Raw genomic sequence first — 18,444 nt, 5'->3', positions numbered from 1 at the left:
GTCCTTTGTTGTTAAGATGAAGGTAGACAGCAGAGTCCTGGCCTGAGGAACTGGCTCTCCTGTGTTGAGCCATACGCCTGTGAAGCGGTTGTTTTGTTTCCCCAATATATGAGTCCGTGCATCCCTCACTGCACTGAATTGCATACACTATGTTGTCCTGTTTGTGTCTGGCTATTCTGTCCTTAGGGTGGACCAGTTTCTGCTTCAGGGTGTTACTGGGTCTGAAATGTACCGGAATGTTGTGTTTGTAGAAGATTGACAGTGCTTCTTCCCAATGAAGTTTTGGAACGAGTCTCTGATTTCGCAGAGAAGGCACAGATTTCACAACATACCAAAGGCAAGGAACAACAGATGCGCAAATTTCAAACACTGCTGTCTAAAACCACCTCCTCCAGTAAGACAGAAGTGCTGACTTGGAGAAAGAAATCTGACCAGGCTACACAACCAGACATAGAAGAGAAATGGGTGAAGAACTTATCCGACAGGGTCACTCACTCACTCACTATCCATTTTACGTCACTGGACCACTGAACTGCGGGTATGACGTTGCATGGTTTTGCTCCTCCACAACCCTCTATCATATGCATCACCCGGGGTCAATCCCAGCGCCTTCAGGTGTCCCTTCAGCACCTCACTCCAACTCTTTCTAGGTCGCCCAGGTGGCCTACGTCCATTGACTTCCAGGGTGTATATACAACTCAACCAGGTGTTGTTCCTGTGGACATGGCCAAACCATCTGAGGCGCTTCCGTCGAATGGTATCAGCAAGATCTTCTAAGTACAACCACTGGAGGAGGTCCTGGGTTCGGATGTCGTCCGTTGGTTTGATGCCGCACATCCAGCGAAGCATGGTTCTTTCATTCCTCTGGAGCCTGGTCAAGTCTGCCTGTTTCGGGGGCCAGCATTCGCATGCATAAAGCAATGCCCCCCTAACACAGCTGTTGTAGATTTTGCCACATGTATTGAGAGACAGACTCCTGGAACAGAGGAGTGGTAGAAGCTCTCTAAATTTACCCCATGCAGCCCTGACCCTAGTTACAGTGGCAGCCTCACAGCCACCTTCTGCAGATATGCTGTCCCCCAGATAACAAAAGGAATCCACGACAGCAAGATCTTGGTCATCGACTCTTACTGAAGTGCATGGTCTACCATCAATGGGATGAGCTGTTCCTAGGCACCGGTTGCATCTAAAAGATGGATCAGGGTTCAGTCTACCACGGATACCACTACATTTCTTGTGAATCCAGTGGGAGCAACCGGTGCAGAAGATAGAGTTCACCCCAACTCTCTTCCTACATACTCCACAAGGGTATCCACCAGAATCTTTAAGTGTACCCAGGTTTATGCCTGAGATCATGACTTTGGTTTTCTTCATATTAACACGGAGGCCTTTCGACTCCATGCCTGCCTTCCAGGAGCTCACTTTCTGTTGCAAACCCTCTAGGGAGTCTGAGGCAAGTACCAGGTCGTCAGCATACAGCAGCTCCCAAGGGCATCCAGTGTGGAACTCCTGTGACAAGGCCTCAAGGACAATGATAAACAGGAGGGGGCTCAGCACTGATCCTTGGTGGACACCAACTTGGACTTTAAAGCTCTCACTGTATAAATTGTCAATTCTGACACTGCTTGTAGCAAATGAGTACATTGCTTTGACAGTGCCGACGAGCCATTCCCGTATACCCAGTTGCCTCATTGCCCACCATAGTACTTCACGTGGAACTCGATCAAAAGCCTTTTCAAGATCAACAAAGGCTAAGTACAGGGTTTTGCCTTTTTCCAGATGTTTTTCCTGCAGTTGGCGCAGGATAAAAATTGCATCATTTGTGCCCTTACCGGGCACAAAGCCAAACTGCATCTCATCTATTTCCACAAGACTGCGAGTTATCTTCTCCAACACTCTTTCAATAACCTTTAGACAGTGCTCTGTTAGCTTGAGCCCACGATAACTTCCTCTTTCTAAAGCATCACCCTTGCCTTTATACAAATTGATGATATGGCTCATATTCCAGTCACTTGGAATTTCTTTTTCTGCAATAATTGCATTTGCAAGGTCACAGAGGATTGGGCAGCTGACTTCAGAGGAGGCCTTTAACATCTCAGCCACAATACCACTGGGTCCCGGGTCTTTGCACTGCTTCATCTTGTTGATTGCCTCAGCAACCATCTCAGCACTAATAAAGATGGGGGGACCAAGTACAGGTTCTGCTGCTGGCAGGTCATCAACAGACCAGGGGAACTCCACATTTAACAAGTGCTCATAATGGTCTTTCCAAGCCTTTGCCTTTGCCTCAGTGCTGAGAGCAAGATTCCCATGATCATCTCTAATGCAGCATACATTGACCACGTCTTGGTTTTCCTTCTTCATCTGCTTGGCAATTCGAAAGATACTTTCCTTGCCGTTCTCTATGTTAGCAAAATGCTCAGCCTCAGCCCTCTTCTTGGCTGCATAGACTGCTTTCTTGGCTGCACACTTGACATGATAGTAGTCATCTTTACTACCTCCATTCTTCCAGGCTTTCCACATACACCTCTTCTTCTCTATGGCTGAGCTGACTGAGTCATCCCACCACCAGGTTTGCTTTCTCCAGATGTTCTTTTTGGTGAAGCCACAGATTTTGTCACTAACCTCCAAGAGGCTGTCTTTCAAAAGATGCCATTGACCATTAACTGATGAAGGATGAGGACTGTCTTTCACTTTGGTCTCCACCTCTTTGAGAAACTCACTCCTTACTGCAGGATCTTTTAGCTTCCAAACTCGAAGCTTAGGTGTAAATGAAGGTTTCAGCTGCTTTCTTGATGTAAGAACAAGATCACACACAAGCAGCTTATGCTGGGAGGCACATTCCTCATTCGGTATAACTTTCACATTTCGAACAGATTTTAAATGGCGCTTCCTGGTTAAGATGTAATCTACCTGGGTTAAGTCTCCTCCAGACTGGTAAGTAACAAGGTGGCTATTCCTTTTATTAAAGAAGGAGTTACAAATAACTAAGTCATTGGCTGTGGAGAATTCAAGGATTCTCTCCCTCTCGATGTTACGCTCACCATAGCCAAACCCACCATGTACACCATCATAGGCGGAAGACTTTTCACCAATGTGACCATTAAAGTCACTGCAGACAAACAGGCACTCAGAATCAGAGATCTTAGAAACAGTGCACTGAAGAAGGTCATAAAAGGCATCTTTTGTTCTTTCATCCAGCCCTGACTGTGGAGCATACACAGTGACAACTGTCAGGATAGAGGCACCAACATTGATCTTAATTATGCAGATTCTGTCAGAAACACGGCTAATCTCTAAAACACTCTCTACCCACTTCTCGGCAAGAAGAAAACCAACACCTCCAGTGCCCTTCTCTTTTCCAATCCAGAAAAATTTGTACTTAGAATCTTTGCCCACAATCATACGGGCCGAACAACCCCTCCACCTTGTCTCTTGAAGACAACACAAATCAACTCCTCTTCTTGAGATGGTCTCTACCACCTCACCACTTCTACCTTTCATAGTGCCAACATTTAGCATTGCTATACAGAACATTTGGCATGGCCGCTTGATGCCGATCTGGCGGGGCCCACGCCTGACACCCACCCTACCGTTGACGACACCCCCATTACTAGGGGTCCCATTCTCACTACTACTATTAGAAACAACAACCATGACTAACTGTTTGAAGCACAGGTTTTATGGCTGGATGCCCTTCCTAACGCCAACTGGATTCACAGCATCCAGAAACTGGGTTCAAAGGGGTGGCCAAAGCAAAATCTGTATAGATGTTACTAAAGAACTGCCATATTGGAGAGTATGATGTCCCAAGAACTGGTTTTAAGGCGCCAGTTACCCGCCTTTCGCCCCATCTCCTGTTGGTACGAAACAGTTCAGCCACGTGAAGGCCAGGAGGGCACTTGGTTGTCAGAGGCTGTATTTTGCACTAAGCCATTGGGGCATTTTATAGGCTGCGAGAACACCTCAACAACCACCCCGGCAATCACAACCCATTTGAACCTCAACCCATTTGAAAAACAACCCATTTGAACCCAACTCACCCAACCAGAGAAAGATGTTTTATGCAAGGGACTTAACTTTGCAGTTTCACCAGAGCAGATACCAGTGGTAGATCTCATCACAGCCACAGAGTCAGCCATCAGAAACAACAATCTGACCAACACAGAGGCAGAACAACTTAGACTGAAGATATCAGCTGCTCTGTCCAGTGCAAAAGCACCCCCCTCCAACCTCACCAGCCAAGAAAGGAGGGCTCTTACATTGCTTCAAAGAGACCGGGACATCACCATCCTTCCTGCTGACAAAGGGAGATGCACAGTGGTGCTAAACACAGCGGACTACCACTCAAAGATGACCAGTCTCCTCAGCGACACAACCACCTATGAAACCTTAAGGCCAGTTGTTGCAAAAAGAAAGTTGTTAGCTGCCTGCAACAACTAGAAAAGGACCAAGCCATCAACCGATCTCTGTACTACAGATTGTACCCTGGGGACGCCGTTCCTCTCATATACGGACTCCCCAAGATTCACAAGGAAGGAGCTCCACTCAGACCTATCATCAGCAGTATAAACTCTGTCACCTATAACATTGCCAAACACCTAGCCATCATCCTGGTTCCTCTTGTTGGGAATACGCTACATCACGTCAAAAACTCCCAAGATTTTGCTACTAAAGTTGCAGACCTCAAACTAGACTTAGATGAAACCATGGTTTCTTATGATGTCACTTCTCTTTTCATCTGCATTCCCACCACAGAAGCAGTCAAATCTGTTAGAAAACGACTCCTTCAAGATAACACCTTACTGGATAGAACGAACCTCACCACGGACCAGATTTGCACCCTACTTGACCTCTGCCTGACTACCACTTATTTCCAGTTTAATGAAAGTTTCTACAGACAGAAGCATGGATGCACCATGGGCTCACCGGTGTCCCCTATTGTGGCCAATCTTTACATGGAGGAAGTGGAACATAAAGCTTTGACCACTTTTTCAGGAGTTGCTCCCAGCCACTGTTCAGATATGTGGATGACACCTGGGTTAAAATCAAAACCCATGAAGTGGAAGCCTTCTCTAAGCACATCAATGCAGTGGATATCAACATCAATTTCACTTGGGAGGACGTCAGTGGGAATAATCTAGCCTTCTTGGATTGTGATGTACACATTAGACAAGACAGAAGCCTTAGCATCGAGGTCTACCGGAAACCCACACACACAGACCAGTACCTACTCTTTGACTCTCACCACCCACTGGAACACAAATTGGGGGTCATTAGGACCTTGCAACAAAGGGCTCAGAACATCCCTACAACGGTAGAGGAAAAAGAGAAGGAGTAGAATCACATCAAAAAAGCACTTCAGAACTGTGGGTATCCCAACTGGTCTTTCTTCAAGAGCAGAAAAAGAAACATAACGGACAAGGAGGATAACAGGAACAAACGCAAGAACATTGTCATTCCCTACATTTCTGGTCTATCTGAGAAAATCAGGAGGATCTTCTACAAACACAACATTCCAGTACATTTCAGACCCAGTAACACCCTGAAGCAGAAACTGGTCCACCCTAAGGACAGAATAGCCAGACACAAACAGGACAACTTAGTGTATGCAATTCAGTGCAGTGAGGGATGCACGGACTCATATATTGAGGAAACAAAACAACCGCTTCACAGGCGTATGGCTCAACACAGGAGAGCCAGGTCCTCAGGCCAGGATTCTGCTGTCTACCTTCATCTTAACAACAAAGGACACTCATTTCAGGATTGCAACGTACGCATTTTAGCCAGAGAGGATCGTTGGTATGAGCGAGGAGTTAAATAAGCCATTTTTGTCAACCTGGAACGGCCATCACTGAACAGAGGTGGGGGTCTAAGACATCATTTATCAGCCACCTACAATGCAGTCCTTGGCACACTTCCCAGACAACTGAATGCACACCAAAACCCAGCTGTTTTCACTACGTTTACATGCACATAGAGAGAATCGAATTTCTGCCGTTGCTCAACTGAAATCGAAGTTCAAAATGCCATGTATACACCTTAATTCGGCTGAAATTGAACCGAACTTGATTTCTCGGAATCGAGCTACACGACCTAGTTTATGCGATTTCTGCCGAGCTACTTTGTGCATGTATACCCTATCGAGCTAGTTGTCGAGCTACTTCCGGAAGTGACGAGTGACGAGACCACAAGCGGGAAACACAACAGCCTCGGTCGGCATGAAAACAGTAGTAGCGAGCAGCAAAAGAGGTCAGGAGGAACAAACGAAGAAGAGAAAATGGCGATGTAGAGCTCTCTGAAGTGTGGGTGGAGCACAGAGGACGGCAGGACAAAGCTTCTGGTACTAATAGGCTTTTTATTGTCAGACTTTTCAGTTTAACAGCCTACTTTTATTCTTGAGAGAAGCACACACACACACGCGCGTGCGCGCGCGCTGTGTTCTAGTCCTGGGATGAGCTCTCCCCTCTGCCTCCTTAAATAGGGCGCGGTTACTGGGAAGACACACAAACACAGGTTAATTACCGTCAGGTGTACCGTCGTTCTGCCACTCACCTTCCCTGGCTCCGCCCTCCTGTCACAGACCGGCGCTTGACCACGCCCCCACTGCCACAGGCAAGCAGAAACGTGCACTTCTGGAGCAATGAGGAGAAAGAGTTCATGCTCATTCAGCTTAAGGAGTTGAATATATTAAAATTCATGGACGGGAGAAAAACGCGCAATGGAGAACACGGAACTGATAACTTTGTTTACACTCTTGATTAGCTCTTCTTCATGACGACAACCGGAAGTGTACCAACACGATGGGGCATGTAGCGCCACCTGTGGCTCGGGTGCACAATGCACCTCACACAATAGCCCGATTTCATTGTGTGCATGTAGGATTGGATTTCTCTGGCACCCTGCTGGGACCTTCAGCTTGATTACCGACAGCAGCTCGATTTGGATGTGCATGTAAACGTAGTCAGTGACTCACAAGAGGACAGAGAGAATCAGCATTCCATTGATCACCTTAATGCGCAATCCATTGATCACCCTAACGACTCTCGAGGCCGTTCACATCCAGCCCCCAGTGACCCACACCAACAGGATGACTCAACGACACCTTAGATGAGCTTTTCATCCATGAGAGGTTAAATACCTGATACTCCCTACTAGACAGACAGTAAAGAAGCCTTTCGGATGAGAGGTGAAACGTCTTCAAGAATCTTCAAGCAAGTCCAGTTGCTCTCTTTTACCACCCACAGTTACTATGACCTGGATGACTGAGAATCTTCACAGACACACATACAATAGGTTTTCTAACACCCAGGCAGGTCTAACAGGCCACACCACAGTTGAGAAAAACTCTTTGTCATATACTCCCAAATCTTTTGCTATTTGATCTCCTGTTCAGCCAAAGCTCTCTTTTTGTGTCCTCTCCTTCTCCCAGCATGATTGCAGAACCTTTTTTGTGGGATGACCATCTCTGCGTCCCCTAAGATTGATCCAATAGTTGGCCGCTAACTGCTTCCCGACGTAACAATAAAGGCATTTCACCTGCTTCAACTTGGAGTGCACATACTGGGGAAGTTCTAGTTGCTCCTAGGCACACCCATAGAGCCTGAGCTTTAATAATATCTAGCTCTGCTATCACAGATTTTGCTGCTGATCCATATGCAATACTTCCGTAGTCTAACCTTGATCTTATTAAGGCTACATAAATATATTTCAGAGATGTTAAATCAGCTCCCCATTCCAATCCTGCAAGATATCTCATGACATTTATAACTTTCTTACATTTATTCACAACATATCTAATATGTTCCCTCCATATTAGTCTCTGATCAAAATAAACTCCCAAAAAATGAAAACTTTAAACTTTCTCCAATTCATTTCCAAATAGTTTTAACTTATATATCATGAGTTTCTTTCTTGTAAAGGACATAGTTTTTGTTTTTTCCACTGAGAATTTAAATCCCCATGCATTTTCTTAACAATGTGTTCAAAATTCCTCCCTCTTTTCCACAGCACACCATCATCTGCAAACACTGATCTCCCAATATCTACTGGAATATTTACAAATCTATCTCATCTCATTATCTCTAGCCGCTTTATCCTGTTCCACAGGGTCGCAGGCAAGCTGGAGCCTATCCCAGCTGACTACGGGCGAAAGGCAGGGTACACCCTGGACAAGTTGCCAGGTCATCACAGGGCTGACACATAGACACAGACACCCATTCACACTCACATTCACACCTACTGTCAATTTAGAGTCACCAGTTAACCTAACCTGCATGTCTGTGGGGGAAACCGGAGCACCCGGAGGAAACCCACGCGGACACGGGGAGAACATGCAAATTCTGCACAGAAACGCCCTTGCCGGCCACGGGGCTCGAACCCGGACCTTCTTGCTGTGAGGCAACAGCGCTAACCACTACACCACCATGCCGCCCTACAAATGTATCATTAATCATAATAGAAAATAAAATTGGACTTATTACACTCCCCTGAGGCATCCCATTTTTTACAACATATTGACTTGATAACTTTGACTCTATCTTCACCTGAATGGTTCTTCCATCGAGAAAGTCCATAACCCAGTTCAACATTTTCCCACCTATTCCCATTACGTAAGTGCAGTTTAATTAGAAGCTCCTCTTTCCATAACATATCATAGGCTTTCTCAACATCAAAAAATACTGCAATCACTGTTTCTTTATTTACCTGAGCTTTCTTTATTTCATCTTCTAGGCACAGTACTGTATCCATAGTATTCCTGCCTTTCCTAAACCCGCTTTGGTATGTCACCACCATACCTCTATATTCCAGGATGTGCATTAACCTCTCATTTATCATGTGCTTCATTCGTTTACAAATATGTAAGGTCAAAGCTATTGGTCTGTAATTTACAGGCTTGCTGCTATCTTTCCCAGGTTTCTTTATTGGAATAATTATGGCCTCTTTCCAGTTTCTCGGCATTCTTCCCTCTTCCCACACTTTGTTATACAGCATCAGTAGCTTCTCCAGACTTTCTACACTTAGATATTTTAACACACTGTAACATACTTTACTTCGTGCAGACTTTCCTGTTTTATCTGGTGCCCTCTGTAATTCTTCCATACTAAAAGGGGCATTTTCCCCACCATCATTATTATTTTTCTTCTTATATAATCAGAATCATAAAAAGCTTTATTGCCAAGTAATTGTTGCAACTACAAGGAATTTGGCTTGAAGTTAAGGTGCTAAATAAATAAATACTAAATAAAGACAGTCCATGCTAATAAAGGAGCTACATAAAAAAGGTCTATTCTAAGATAATAAAGAAGATAGAAATAAGATAAAATAAAGCCTCTATGTTTTCTGATTTTGTTCTCCCTCTGCCTCTCCTTCCTTCTTCTGAGAGATTATTAGAGCTATGAACCTTTACAAAAGTGTAAGCCAACATCTCTCCCTTTTCCTCATTTGATACTGCAGTCTCGTTTCCATCTAACAATACCGGATAGTTCCATTCCCTCTTACTTACTCCCATCTTTCTTATCATCCCCCACACTTCTCCTATTTGAGCTGTGTTTCCAAGTGTACCACAGTACTTTCTCCAGTGCATTCTTTTTGCCTGTCTTATCATCTTCCTTACTACCGCCTGAGCGTCATATATTGATAATTATGAGTTCTTTTAAGTTGCTTAAAGGTAGACTGACTTTCAGATTTTTCAAGTTGAGATTATAAAAAGAATTTTCCCTGACACCCACTTATTTTTGTTTAGTGGACCGGAAACTACTGAATTCAAATCACAGACTTCCAATTTTATTAGGTTTAAAAAAAAAAAACAAGTAATGAATTTAGGGCCACATGGCCCTAAATTCTCCACTGTTTTTTCTTGCTTTATCATAACCCAATTCAAGATACTACATCATGCATCACATGGTGGGCTTTCCCCGTTCGCGCAAGGCATTGTGGGATACAAACTTGAAACAAAGGGAGGAAAATGGAGGACACAAATGAAACATGAAAGACTGATTACAGTAACAGAACGCGAGAAGAAAAGATGTTATGTTGCAAAGGAAAGCAAACACAGGACCAACCTAATAAATATTGGCAGTCAGCGAGCACATCGGTGTGATCAGCTGTTCATTTAATGACAGAATGATGTAACTGTTAGTGCACAGTCAAGGTAAACCTGTAGATGGAAGTAATGCAACACCAGATGCCAGATGCTGTAAAACCCAAAAGAAGAAGGAAAAGCAGAAGAAGTAGGTAAACCTGCGTATACGCACACTGGACTTCCTCTGTCTGCTTGATTGCGCAAACCGAGTGATTTCATACACATTATTGCCAGGGAATCCCCTCAAATTAAATAACTTCTCAACCACAGAATGGCCAGTTGTTGTTGTTACTGTTGTTTTTAAATGAGATCTTGCAGAAATAAGTGGCACGGTGGTGTAGTGGTTAGCGCGGTCACCTCACAGCAAGAAGGTCCGGGTTCGAGCCCCGTGGCCGGCAAGGGCGTTTCTCTGCGGAATTTGCATGTTCTCCCCGTGTCCTTGTGGGTTTGCTCCGGTTTCCCCCACAATCCAAAGACATGCAGGTTAGGTTAACTGGTGACTCTAAGGTGGTGTTTACATTAGACCGTATCCGTCTTGTTTTCGTCGCGGATGCACTGTCCGTTCACATTAAAACACCGGGAAACGACTCCACAGGCGGAACAACTTGAATCCGCCAGGGCCCACATATTCAATCCATTATGTATCTGATCCGGTGCTGTGTAAACATTGAGGAATGAGGATACGCTGTGCTGAGCTCTAGCTGACATCGTCATTGGACAACGTCACTGTGACATCCACCTTCCTGATTCGCTGGCGTTGGTCATGCCACGTTGGTCATGTGACGCGACTGCTGAAAAATGGCGCGGACTTTCACTTCCTGATATTTGTCCCGAATCACTGCTCGCGCGCTTCACTCGCGCGCTCTGTGAGCTGCGCAAGGTCGGAGTGCGCACCCTCCAGAGGGCACTCGCTGTTCAGGGCGGAGTGATTTGGAGCGCAGGATGCCTGCAGAGCCGAGCGTATCTGTGTATTGGCGTTGCTGTGTGCACGCGAATCATGTATTGGCGTTGCTGTGTGCACGCGAATCGTTTTAAAAACAATCTGATGATCCGCTGATACGGTCTAATGTAAACACCACCTAAATTGACCATAGGTGTGAATGTGAGTGTGAATGGGTGTCTGTGTCTCTGTGTCAGCCCTGTGATGACCTGGTGACTTGTCCAGGGTGTACCCCGCCTTTCGCCTGTAGTCAGCTGGGATAGGCTCCAGCTTGCCTGCGACCCTGTAGAACAGGATAAAGTGGCTAGAGATAATGAGATGAGATGAGATCTTGCAGAAATAAACATACATCACAATAACCAAATTTCAGAGGGAACTAAATTTCACCGATTTTATGTAATCAAAAAGGTCATATTTCTTTAAATGCCTTATTTCTACTCCTCATTACTTCTGAATATAAATGCACTTTTTAAGTCTCGGCAAAAGTTAGGCTATGCCGAACTGCTGTGTTGATGAGGCTCCCATGAGCATCAGGGACATGGATTTGAGACAAATACAACCCCAATTCCAAAAAAGTTGAGACACTGTGTGAAACTTAAATTAAGAACGGAATGTGAAGATTTGCAAATTATGGAAATGCTATATTTCATTGAAAATAAAACAAAGACAACCTATCAAATGTTGAAACTGAGAAATTTTATTGTTTTTTGAAAAATATATGCTCATTTTGAATTTGATGTCAGCAACATGTTTCAGAAAGGTTGGGACGGGGCAAAAAAAAAAGACTGGGAAAGATGTGTAATGCTAAAAAAAAAACTAATTTGGTTGATTGGCAACAGGTCAGTAACATGATTGCGTATCAAAAGAGCATCCCGGAGAGCGGAGTCTCTCAGAAATAAAGATGGGGAGGGGTTCACCACTCTGTGAAAGACTGCGCAGGCAAACAGTGAAACAATTTAAGAATAACGTTCCTCAATGTAAAATTGTAAAGAATTTGGGGATCACATCATCTATGGTACATAATATCATTAAAAGATTCAGAGAATCTGGAGACATCTCTGTATGCAAGAGACAAGGCTGAAAACTGACATTGGATGCTTGTCATTTTCAGGCCCTCAGGAGACACTGCATTAAAAGCAGACACATGTCTGTAGTGAAAATCACTGTATGGGCTCAGGAACACTTCAGAAAACCATCATCTGTGAAAACATTTCATTACTGTATCCACAAATGCAAGCTAAGGCCATATATTAACAATATACAGAAAGACCACCACCTTCTCTGGGCCCAAGCTCTTTTACGATGGACTGAGGCGAAGTAGAAAATTGTCCCGAGGTCTGACAAACTAAAAGTAGAAATTCTTTTTAGGAATCATGGACACTACGTCGTTCGGGCTAAAGAGGAGAGGGACCATCCGGCTTATCAGTGCACAGTTCAAAAGTCAGCATCTGTGATGGTATGAGGGTGCATTAGTGCACATGACATGGGTAGCTTGTACATCTGGAAAGGCATCATTAATGCTCAATGATATATATACATGTTTCAGAGCAATATGCTGCCATCCAGATAAAATCTTTTTCAGGGAAGACCTTCCTCCTTTCACCAAGACAATACCAAACCGCTTTATGTACATATTAAAATTGCACGTCTCCGTAGTAAGAGAGTGCGGGTGCTAAGGTGGCCTGCCTGCAGTCCAGACCTGTCTCCCATTTAAAACATTTGGTACATTATGAAGGACAAAATATACCAGTGGAAACCCCAAATTCTTGAGTAACTGAAACTGTATGTCAGGCAAGAATGGGACAACATTCCTCTTTCAAAACTACAGCAATTGGTCTCCTCAGTTCCCAAACATTTACAGAGTGTTGTTAAAGGTAGACGTGATGCAACATAGTGGTAAACATGCCCCTGTCCCAACTTTTTTGAAACGTGTTGCTAACATCAAATTCAAAATGAGCATATATTTTTAAAATAAATAAATAAAAATTCTCAGTTTCAACATTTGATATGTTGTCTTTGTACTATTTTCAATGAAATATAGGACTTCCATGATTTGCAAATCTTCACATTCTGTTTTTATTTATGTTTTATACAGTGTCCCAACTTTTTTGGAATTGTGGTTGTACGTCTCAAGAGGCTCAGTGAAGGTTCTTCGAGCTTCAGGAAATATTCCCAAACCCATCTATGAATATTTGTTGTTTAATTTGCTGACAAAAACATTGCCACCAAATTTCAGTGCATGCATTGAAATTTTTTGTGACATTTTTGGCCACTCACGAGGCGGAGACACCTCAAAAACAACTCGTGAAGCTCGGGGAACATTCATCATGTATTGCATGATTGATGGTGTTGCTACCAATTTTTCATCACCAAGTATTCGCCAACCCATCGCGAGCTGTAGTGTGGCCAGGGCCTTTTGAAGCACAAATACGACACTAGAGACAGTGGAAAGTTGAGCAAATTAAGTCATATATCAAATAAGAATGGGAAAGAATTTCACTTTCTAAAGGCCCGGTCACACAGCGCTTTACGGCTTTATCACGGCCAAAACCCGTCAAAAAGTGCTCTCCCGTGAAGCAGACGATGTTGTTCGTGTTGATGTCGAAGTTAAGACGTGTTACAGTCGATATACAGACGTGACAGGACGCAGGGGAAAATCGGAACGGCGTCGGACGCGGCAAAAAGTTTTGGACTGCTCAAAACTTTAGACCGCGGACAACCACGGCTGGCACACGTGGTAAAGACGTGCAACACACGTGAAAAACACGTGATAATCAGTGTCCTGGCCGTTATTAAAACTTGGGGAAACGTGGTAAGACGCGAAAGTTTGGCGGTCTATCACGGGCAGAGCACGGTCATCGGACGGGTGTTACGCGTTGGTATCACGGGATATAGCGTGTGTTTAGCGGCTTATCACTGAGAAATGGATTTTTCCGCGTACATAGCACTGTCTAAGCCCGTTAAACGACGTCTCAAACAAGTTCTAAATTCGATTGATCACTGTCTAATCACTTCTGCATCACTTCTGATTTGCGGCATGTATAAATACCATAATTTTCTGAGACCTCGGCACTTGCAGTCTAGATGTCAAGGGGTGAACATGAACCCTCAACGCTGTGATGTCCTCATCTTAATGCTCCAGCACCAACAGAACCAACTGATACAGGCTCAACATATCCTTGCTGAGAGAAGAAGAAGAAGGAGGAGGAGGAGGAGGAGGGTGGTACGGAACATCTGGGTGCGTGACTGGATTGCGAGGAGACCTCAGCTTGGGCTTTACGACCGTCTTATGGTCGAGATGCGTAACGAAGATCCAAGAGCCTTTCAGAACTTTATGAGGATGCCTCCTGCGATGTACGATGAAATTGTGCAGAGACTGAAACCAGCCCTGCACACAGCCGTGCGCGACCGCTTTTATATGCGCAGCAAGCCGCTCTTCCAACGACGCTGAGCCGCGGTTACCCGTGATTTGGCAGTGCTATGGCAGTGGAGTGCCCGTTTTACGTCCGCGCTCAACACGTGATCGGCAGTGCTACAGACGCGATGAGGCCGCGGTTATCCGTGGTAACTTGTCGCTTTTTTCCCTGCGTTCGAACACGTGCGAACCTATTTTTAGCCTTACACGTGGCTGGACTTGGTTAGCTGTGCTTAGGCAGTGCTGCAGCAGTGAAACAGCCGCCGACGGCCATACCCCGTACAAAGCACGGCAAAGCCAAAATTGACCAAAAATTACCACTTACGACCACGTCCACCAGATTTTTGTATCTTTTTGTACGTGATATAGACGCGGAGTGCTGTGTGACCGGGCGTTAAACTTCCTCAGTTCTCAGACACTTATGGCCCTTTTCCACTACCCTTTTTCAGCTCACTTCAGCTCGCTTCAGTTCACTTCAGCCCGACACGGCTCGCGTTTCAACTATCTGAGTGTTGTTAAAAGAAAAGGTGTTGAAACACAGTGGTAAACATGCATGTGTCTCAACTTTTTTGAAATGTGTTGCAGGCATCAAATTCAGAGTGAGTATATATTACAAAAAAAAATAAAGCTTGTCAGTTTGAACATTAAATATCTTGTCTCTGTATTGTATTCAATTGAAAATAGGTCAAAAACAATTTACAAATCATTGCATTCTGTTTTTACACAGTGTCCCAACTTTTTTGGAATCTGGGTTGTACTTTATTTCTTTATTTTAAAAAATGAAAGGAAAATACTATTCCATTTTAACGTATGCTGCTACATTTTTGTTTACATTTTTATTTATTGCTGCATTAAAAATATTAAATTACTTTTTTATTTTGTCCCATTTTATTTTTTGCCCCAGAGAATATAAAATAGTGTTTCTGCACTTGGAATAACTTGGAAAGCATATTTCAAATGAAATGTCTATTTTCAGTTATCAGCTTGTTGGACGTCAAAATAGAATTTGCAGAGAAACAGGTTGGGATGGGAACGTTCCTCTGTGCAAAGGTAATTTTGTTGCTGAAATGTTTAATTTTATTTTAAATAAACTTTTCTGCTACATTACTATGAATAAAGTTTAGTAATTTATTTTGTTTAATAATTAAAGAAAGTGAATTTAGAGGAAGGATTTGAAGACTGCTCTTGACATTTAGCATTCAGGGTCACATAAGGAGATTTTAGATAAAATATATCATTTTCATCAGTATCTCAGATATTCTTGTAGGCAGAGTACTAGCTCCAAATAAATCAGATCTATGCATTCATTCATTGTCCTCATACATTTTCATTTTCACTTGTGTAAAGTTCTTTCAGGAAAAACAAATTAAAAGAATTGCTTTGTATGATTGTTCATATACTGTTTGCAAAAATGTATTATTATTATTATTATTACCCTCAAGTCCAGTGGGATAACACGTCTGGTGGAATGACACAACATGAAGTTTAAATGTGTTTAAATGTTCATTCCTCTGCCCAGTTTGTTGTCATGAATGATGAAAGATTCAACTGAAATGAGCATTTGTGGAAAAAACAGTTGTGTTCATCAAACTTTGTAATAGTTTCTGCTGTTCTTGTTTTAAAGACTTTCTTGTATTGTCAAGCATGAACTGACTATAAAAATTGTTAAAAGAACAGTACATAGTTTTGGCATTTATTGACTACCATACTGGACAAAACACGCACATGTCATTCCACCGGACATTAACATTGCTGAAGAAAACATCAGCTGAGTGAAAAATTCTGTTATTCTTAGTCATTTCGTTTTAATCTTTTTTCTATTTTTCTTCATGAATGAATGTATAAATGGCCTAGCTACAAATAAAAACTTTTCTAAGATAGAATAAGCAATATATTTGATTGCAACTGGGAACGGAAATCTTTGGTGCATCAATCCACCGGACAGCATTGTATTATTATTATTAGTAGTAGTAGTAGTATGCTGTACAATATGATGGTTCCTGGCATTTCTTTCCCTCTTTTTTCCCATAGAATTTATACAATTATCTTTCCTCTTCAATATTATTCTACAATAATTAAAATATACCTGAATTTTTATTGATTTTTTTTTCAGAGTTGAAGTGTCAGAAGCCTCCCAGTATAACAAATGGAACGTTTGAACCAGAGGAGGAATCATATGATTATGGAGAAGCAGTTATATACTCTTGTAACAGAGATCATTATCTCATTGGACCTTCAGTAATAACATGCTCCAGTAATGGAACTTTTCAGCCTCCTCCTCCTCGGTGTCTGCGTGAGTTCCACTCGATTAACTGTTTAATAAATAAATAAATAAATAGTATCACATCAGCTTCTTCCAGTCCAACACATGAAAAGGTTTAATGAAAAAGAAATCACGATAACTTGGAAAAGCATATTCTGAAATTTATTTCTATATTAATATTATATTGTCAAATCACCCAACCCTACTTTGGATTAATATAATTTATTTTTTGGAAACTTTGTACTTTAATAACAAAGTAAATGTTTTTCTTATTGTCTGCGTGTGCACACACACACACACACACACACACACACACACACACACACACACACACACTTGTATTTCTATCTTTGTAGGGACAATCATTGGAATAATGCATTCTCTATCCCCTTATCCTAACCTTAACCATCACAACTAAATGCCTAACCCCACCCCTTACCCTAACCTAAACCTAACCTGAACCCTAAAACTAAGTCTTAACCCTCAAACAGCCCTTTGAATAAGTGAGGACCAGCCAAAATATCTTGACTTCCCAAAAATGTCCTAACTCTGTTGGTATAAAACATATTCTGGTCCTCAATATGTAGAATCAGAAAAACTTTATTGTCCGTCATGACAGAAATTCATCTTAGGTGTGACTCAACAACATACAAAGACAACAACCAGACAATTGACATACAAAGATGTGTTCCTAAAAACAGAATGAAAGTGGCTAGTACAATCAATCAATCAATCAATCAATCAATCAATCAATCAATCAATCAATCAATCAATCGAACAGGGGAACAGGGGAATAAAATAATACTGACTGTACAATTTGTGTGCTGATTGGCCTTGTGTTAATGTAGTGGTGATGGTTATAGAGGTAGGGAGATGTTGTTGTTTATTTAAGGTTTTCATGGCAGTGGGAATGAATGAGTTACGGAAAAAAATGGGAAAAATATGTCTTTGTCTAAACTGCATGTATTGTTTATTTACAGCTTTTACAGAAAATTCCTGTGGATCTCCTGGCAAGATTCTCAATGGAAAGTATTTAATTCCAGAAGGAATTCTGTTAGGTGCAACAATCACAGCACAATGTAATGAAGGGTAAAATCATTTTTAAGTCTTTTTATGTTTGTCCATATTCTGTTTTGCACACATAAATGTGCAAGTTTGTGAATAAACAGAGTACATCATGCATACAAATTACACTCTACTACTAATAAAAAAAAATCTGCATACTTTTTAATTAAACTGTTTTCTTAAATGTGCATAATTGGAATTTGTATAATTCTGTGCTAGTGTCTTCATTATTAGTAGGTGACCAGGTGTGTCCAAACTTTTAACTGGTAGTGTACACTCTGGGGCAAAAAAAAAAGCCACAAAGCATGTTGCAGTTTACTCAAAGTTAGGTTCTTTATGTTAATACACCTAACATGGCTGTTTCAACAGACATCCATGTGTAAATGGTTTATTTAAGGCTACATCCACACGACAACGGCAACGAGATTTAAAAAAAAAAATATCGCGTCCACATGGGCAACGGATCAGTAAAATATCAGGTACATATGGCAACGCAACGCTTGCTGAAAACGATGCAATACACATGCCACACCTCTAGCTGCGCTGTAAGACGGTTCCATCGGAGACACCAGAATAATAGAAGAAGTAAGGACGCATGCGCATAAACTATTATGCGCAAGACTTCATATTAGCCACAGTCAGAAAAATCTGTTCGTAAAATTACGTTATAATGACCA

The 18,444-nt window shown here is 42.5% G+C and overlaps 1 protein-coding gene across 1 annotated transcript in view; it reads left to right on the top strand.

The window, feature by feature from the left end:
• LOC132895889 (sushi, von Willebrand factor type A, EGF and pentraxin domain-containing protein 1-like) overlaps positions 1-18,444 on the top strand; it is a 220,294-nt gene that overhangs the window by 66,971 nt on the left and 134,879 nt on the right. Inside the window, exons 14-16 of the mRNA XM_060936640.1 lie at positions 15,416-15,489; positions 16,553-16,732; positions 17,683-17,791. Coding sequence (XP_060792623.1) covers positions 15,416-15,489; positions 16,553-16,732; positions 17,683-17,791 — 363 coding nt within the window. The remainder of the gene's footprint in view (positions 1-15,415; positions 15,490-16,552; positions 16,733-17,682; positions 17,792-18,444) is intronic.

The sequence above is a fragment of the Neoarius graeffei genome, chromosome 13, assembly GCF_027579695.1.
Source record: "Neoarius graeffei isolate fNeoGra1 chromosome 13, fNeoGra1.pri, whole genome shotgun sequence".
NCBI classification, from domain to species: domain Eukaryota; kingdom Metazoa; phylum Chordata; class Actinopteri; order Siluriformes; family Ariidae; genus Neoarius; species Neoarius graeffei.
The sequence above is the reverse complement of the archived record's forward strand: the minus strand, read 5'-3'. Positions and strand labels throughout refer to the sequence as shown.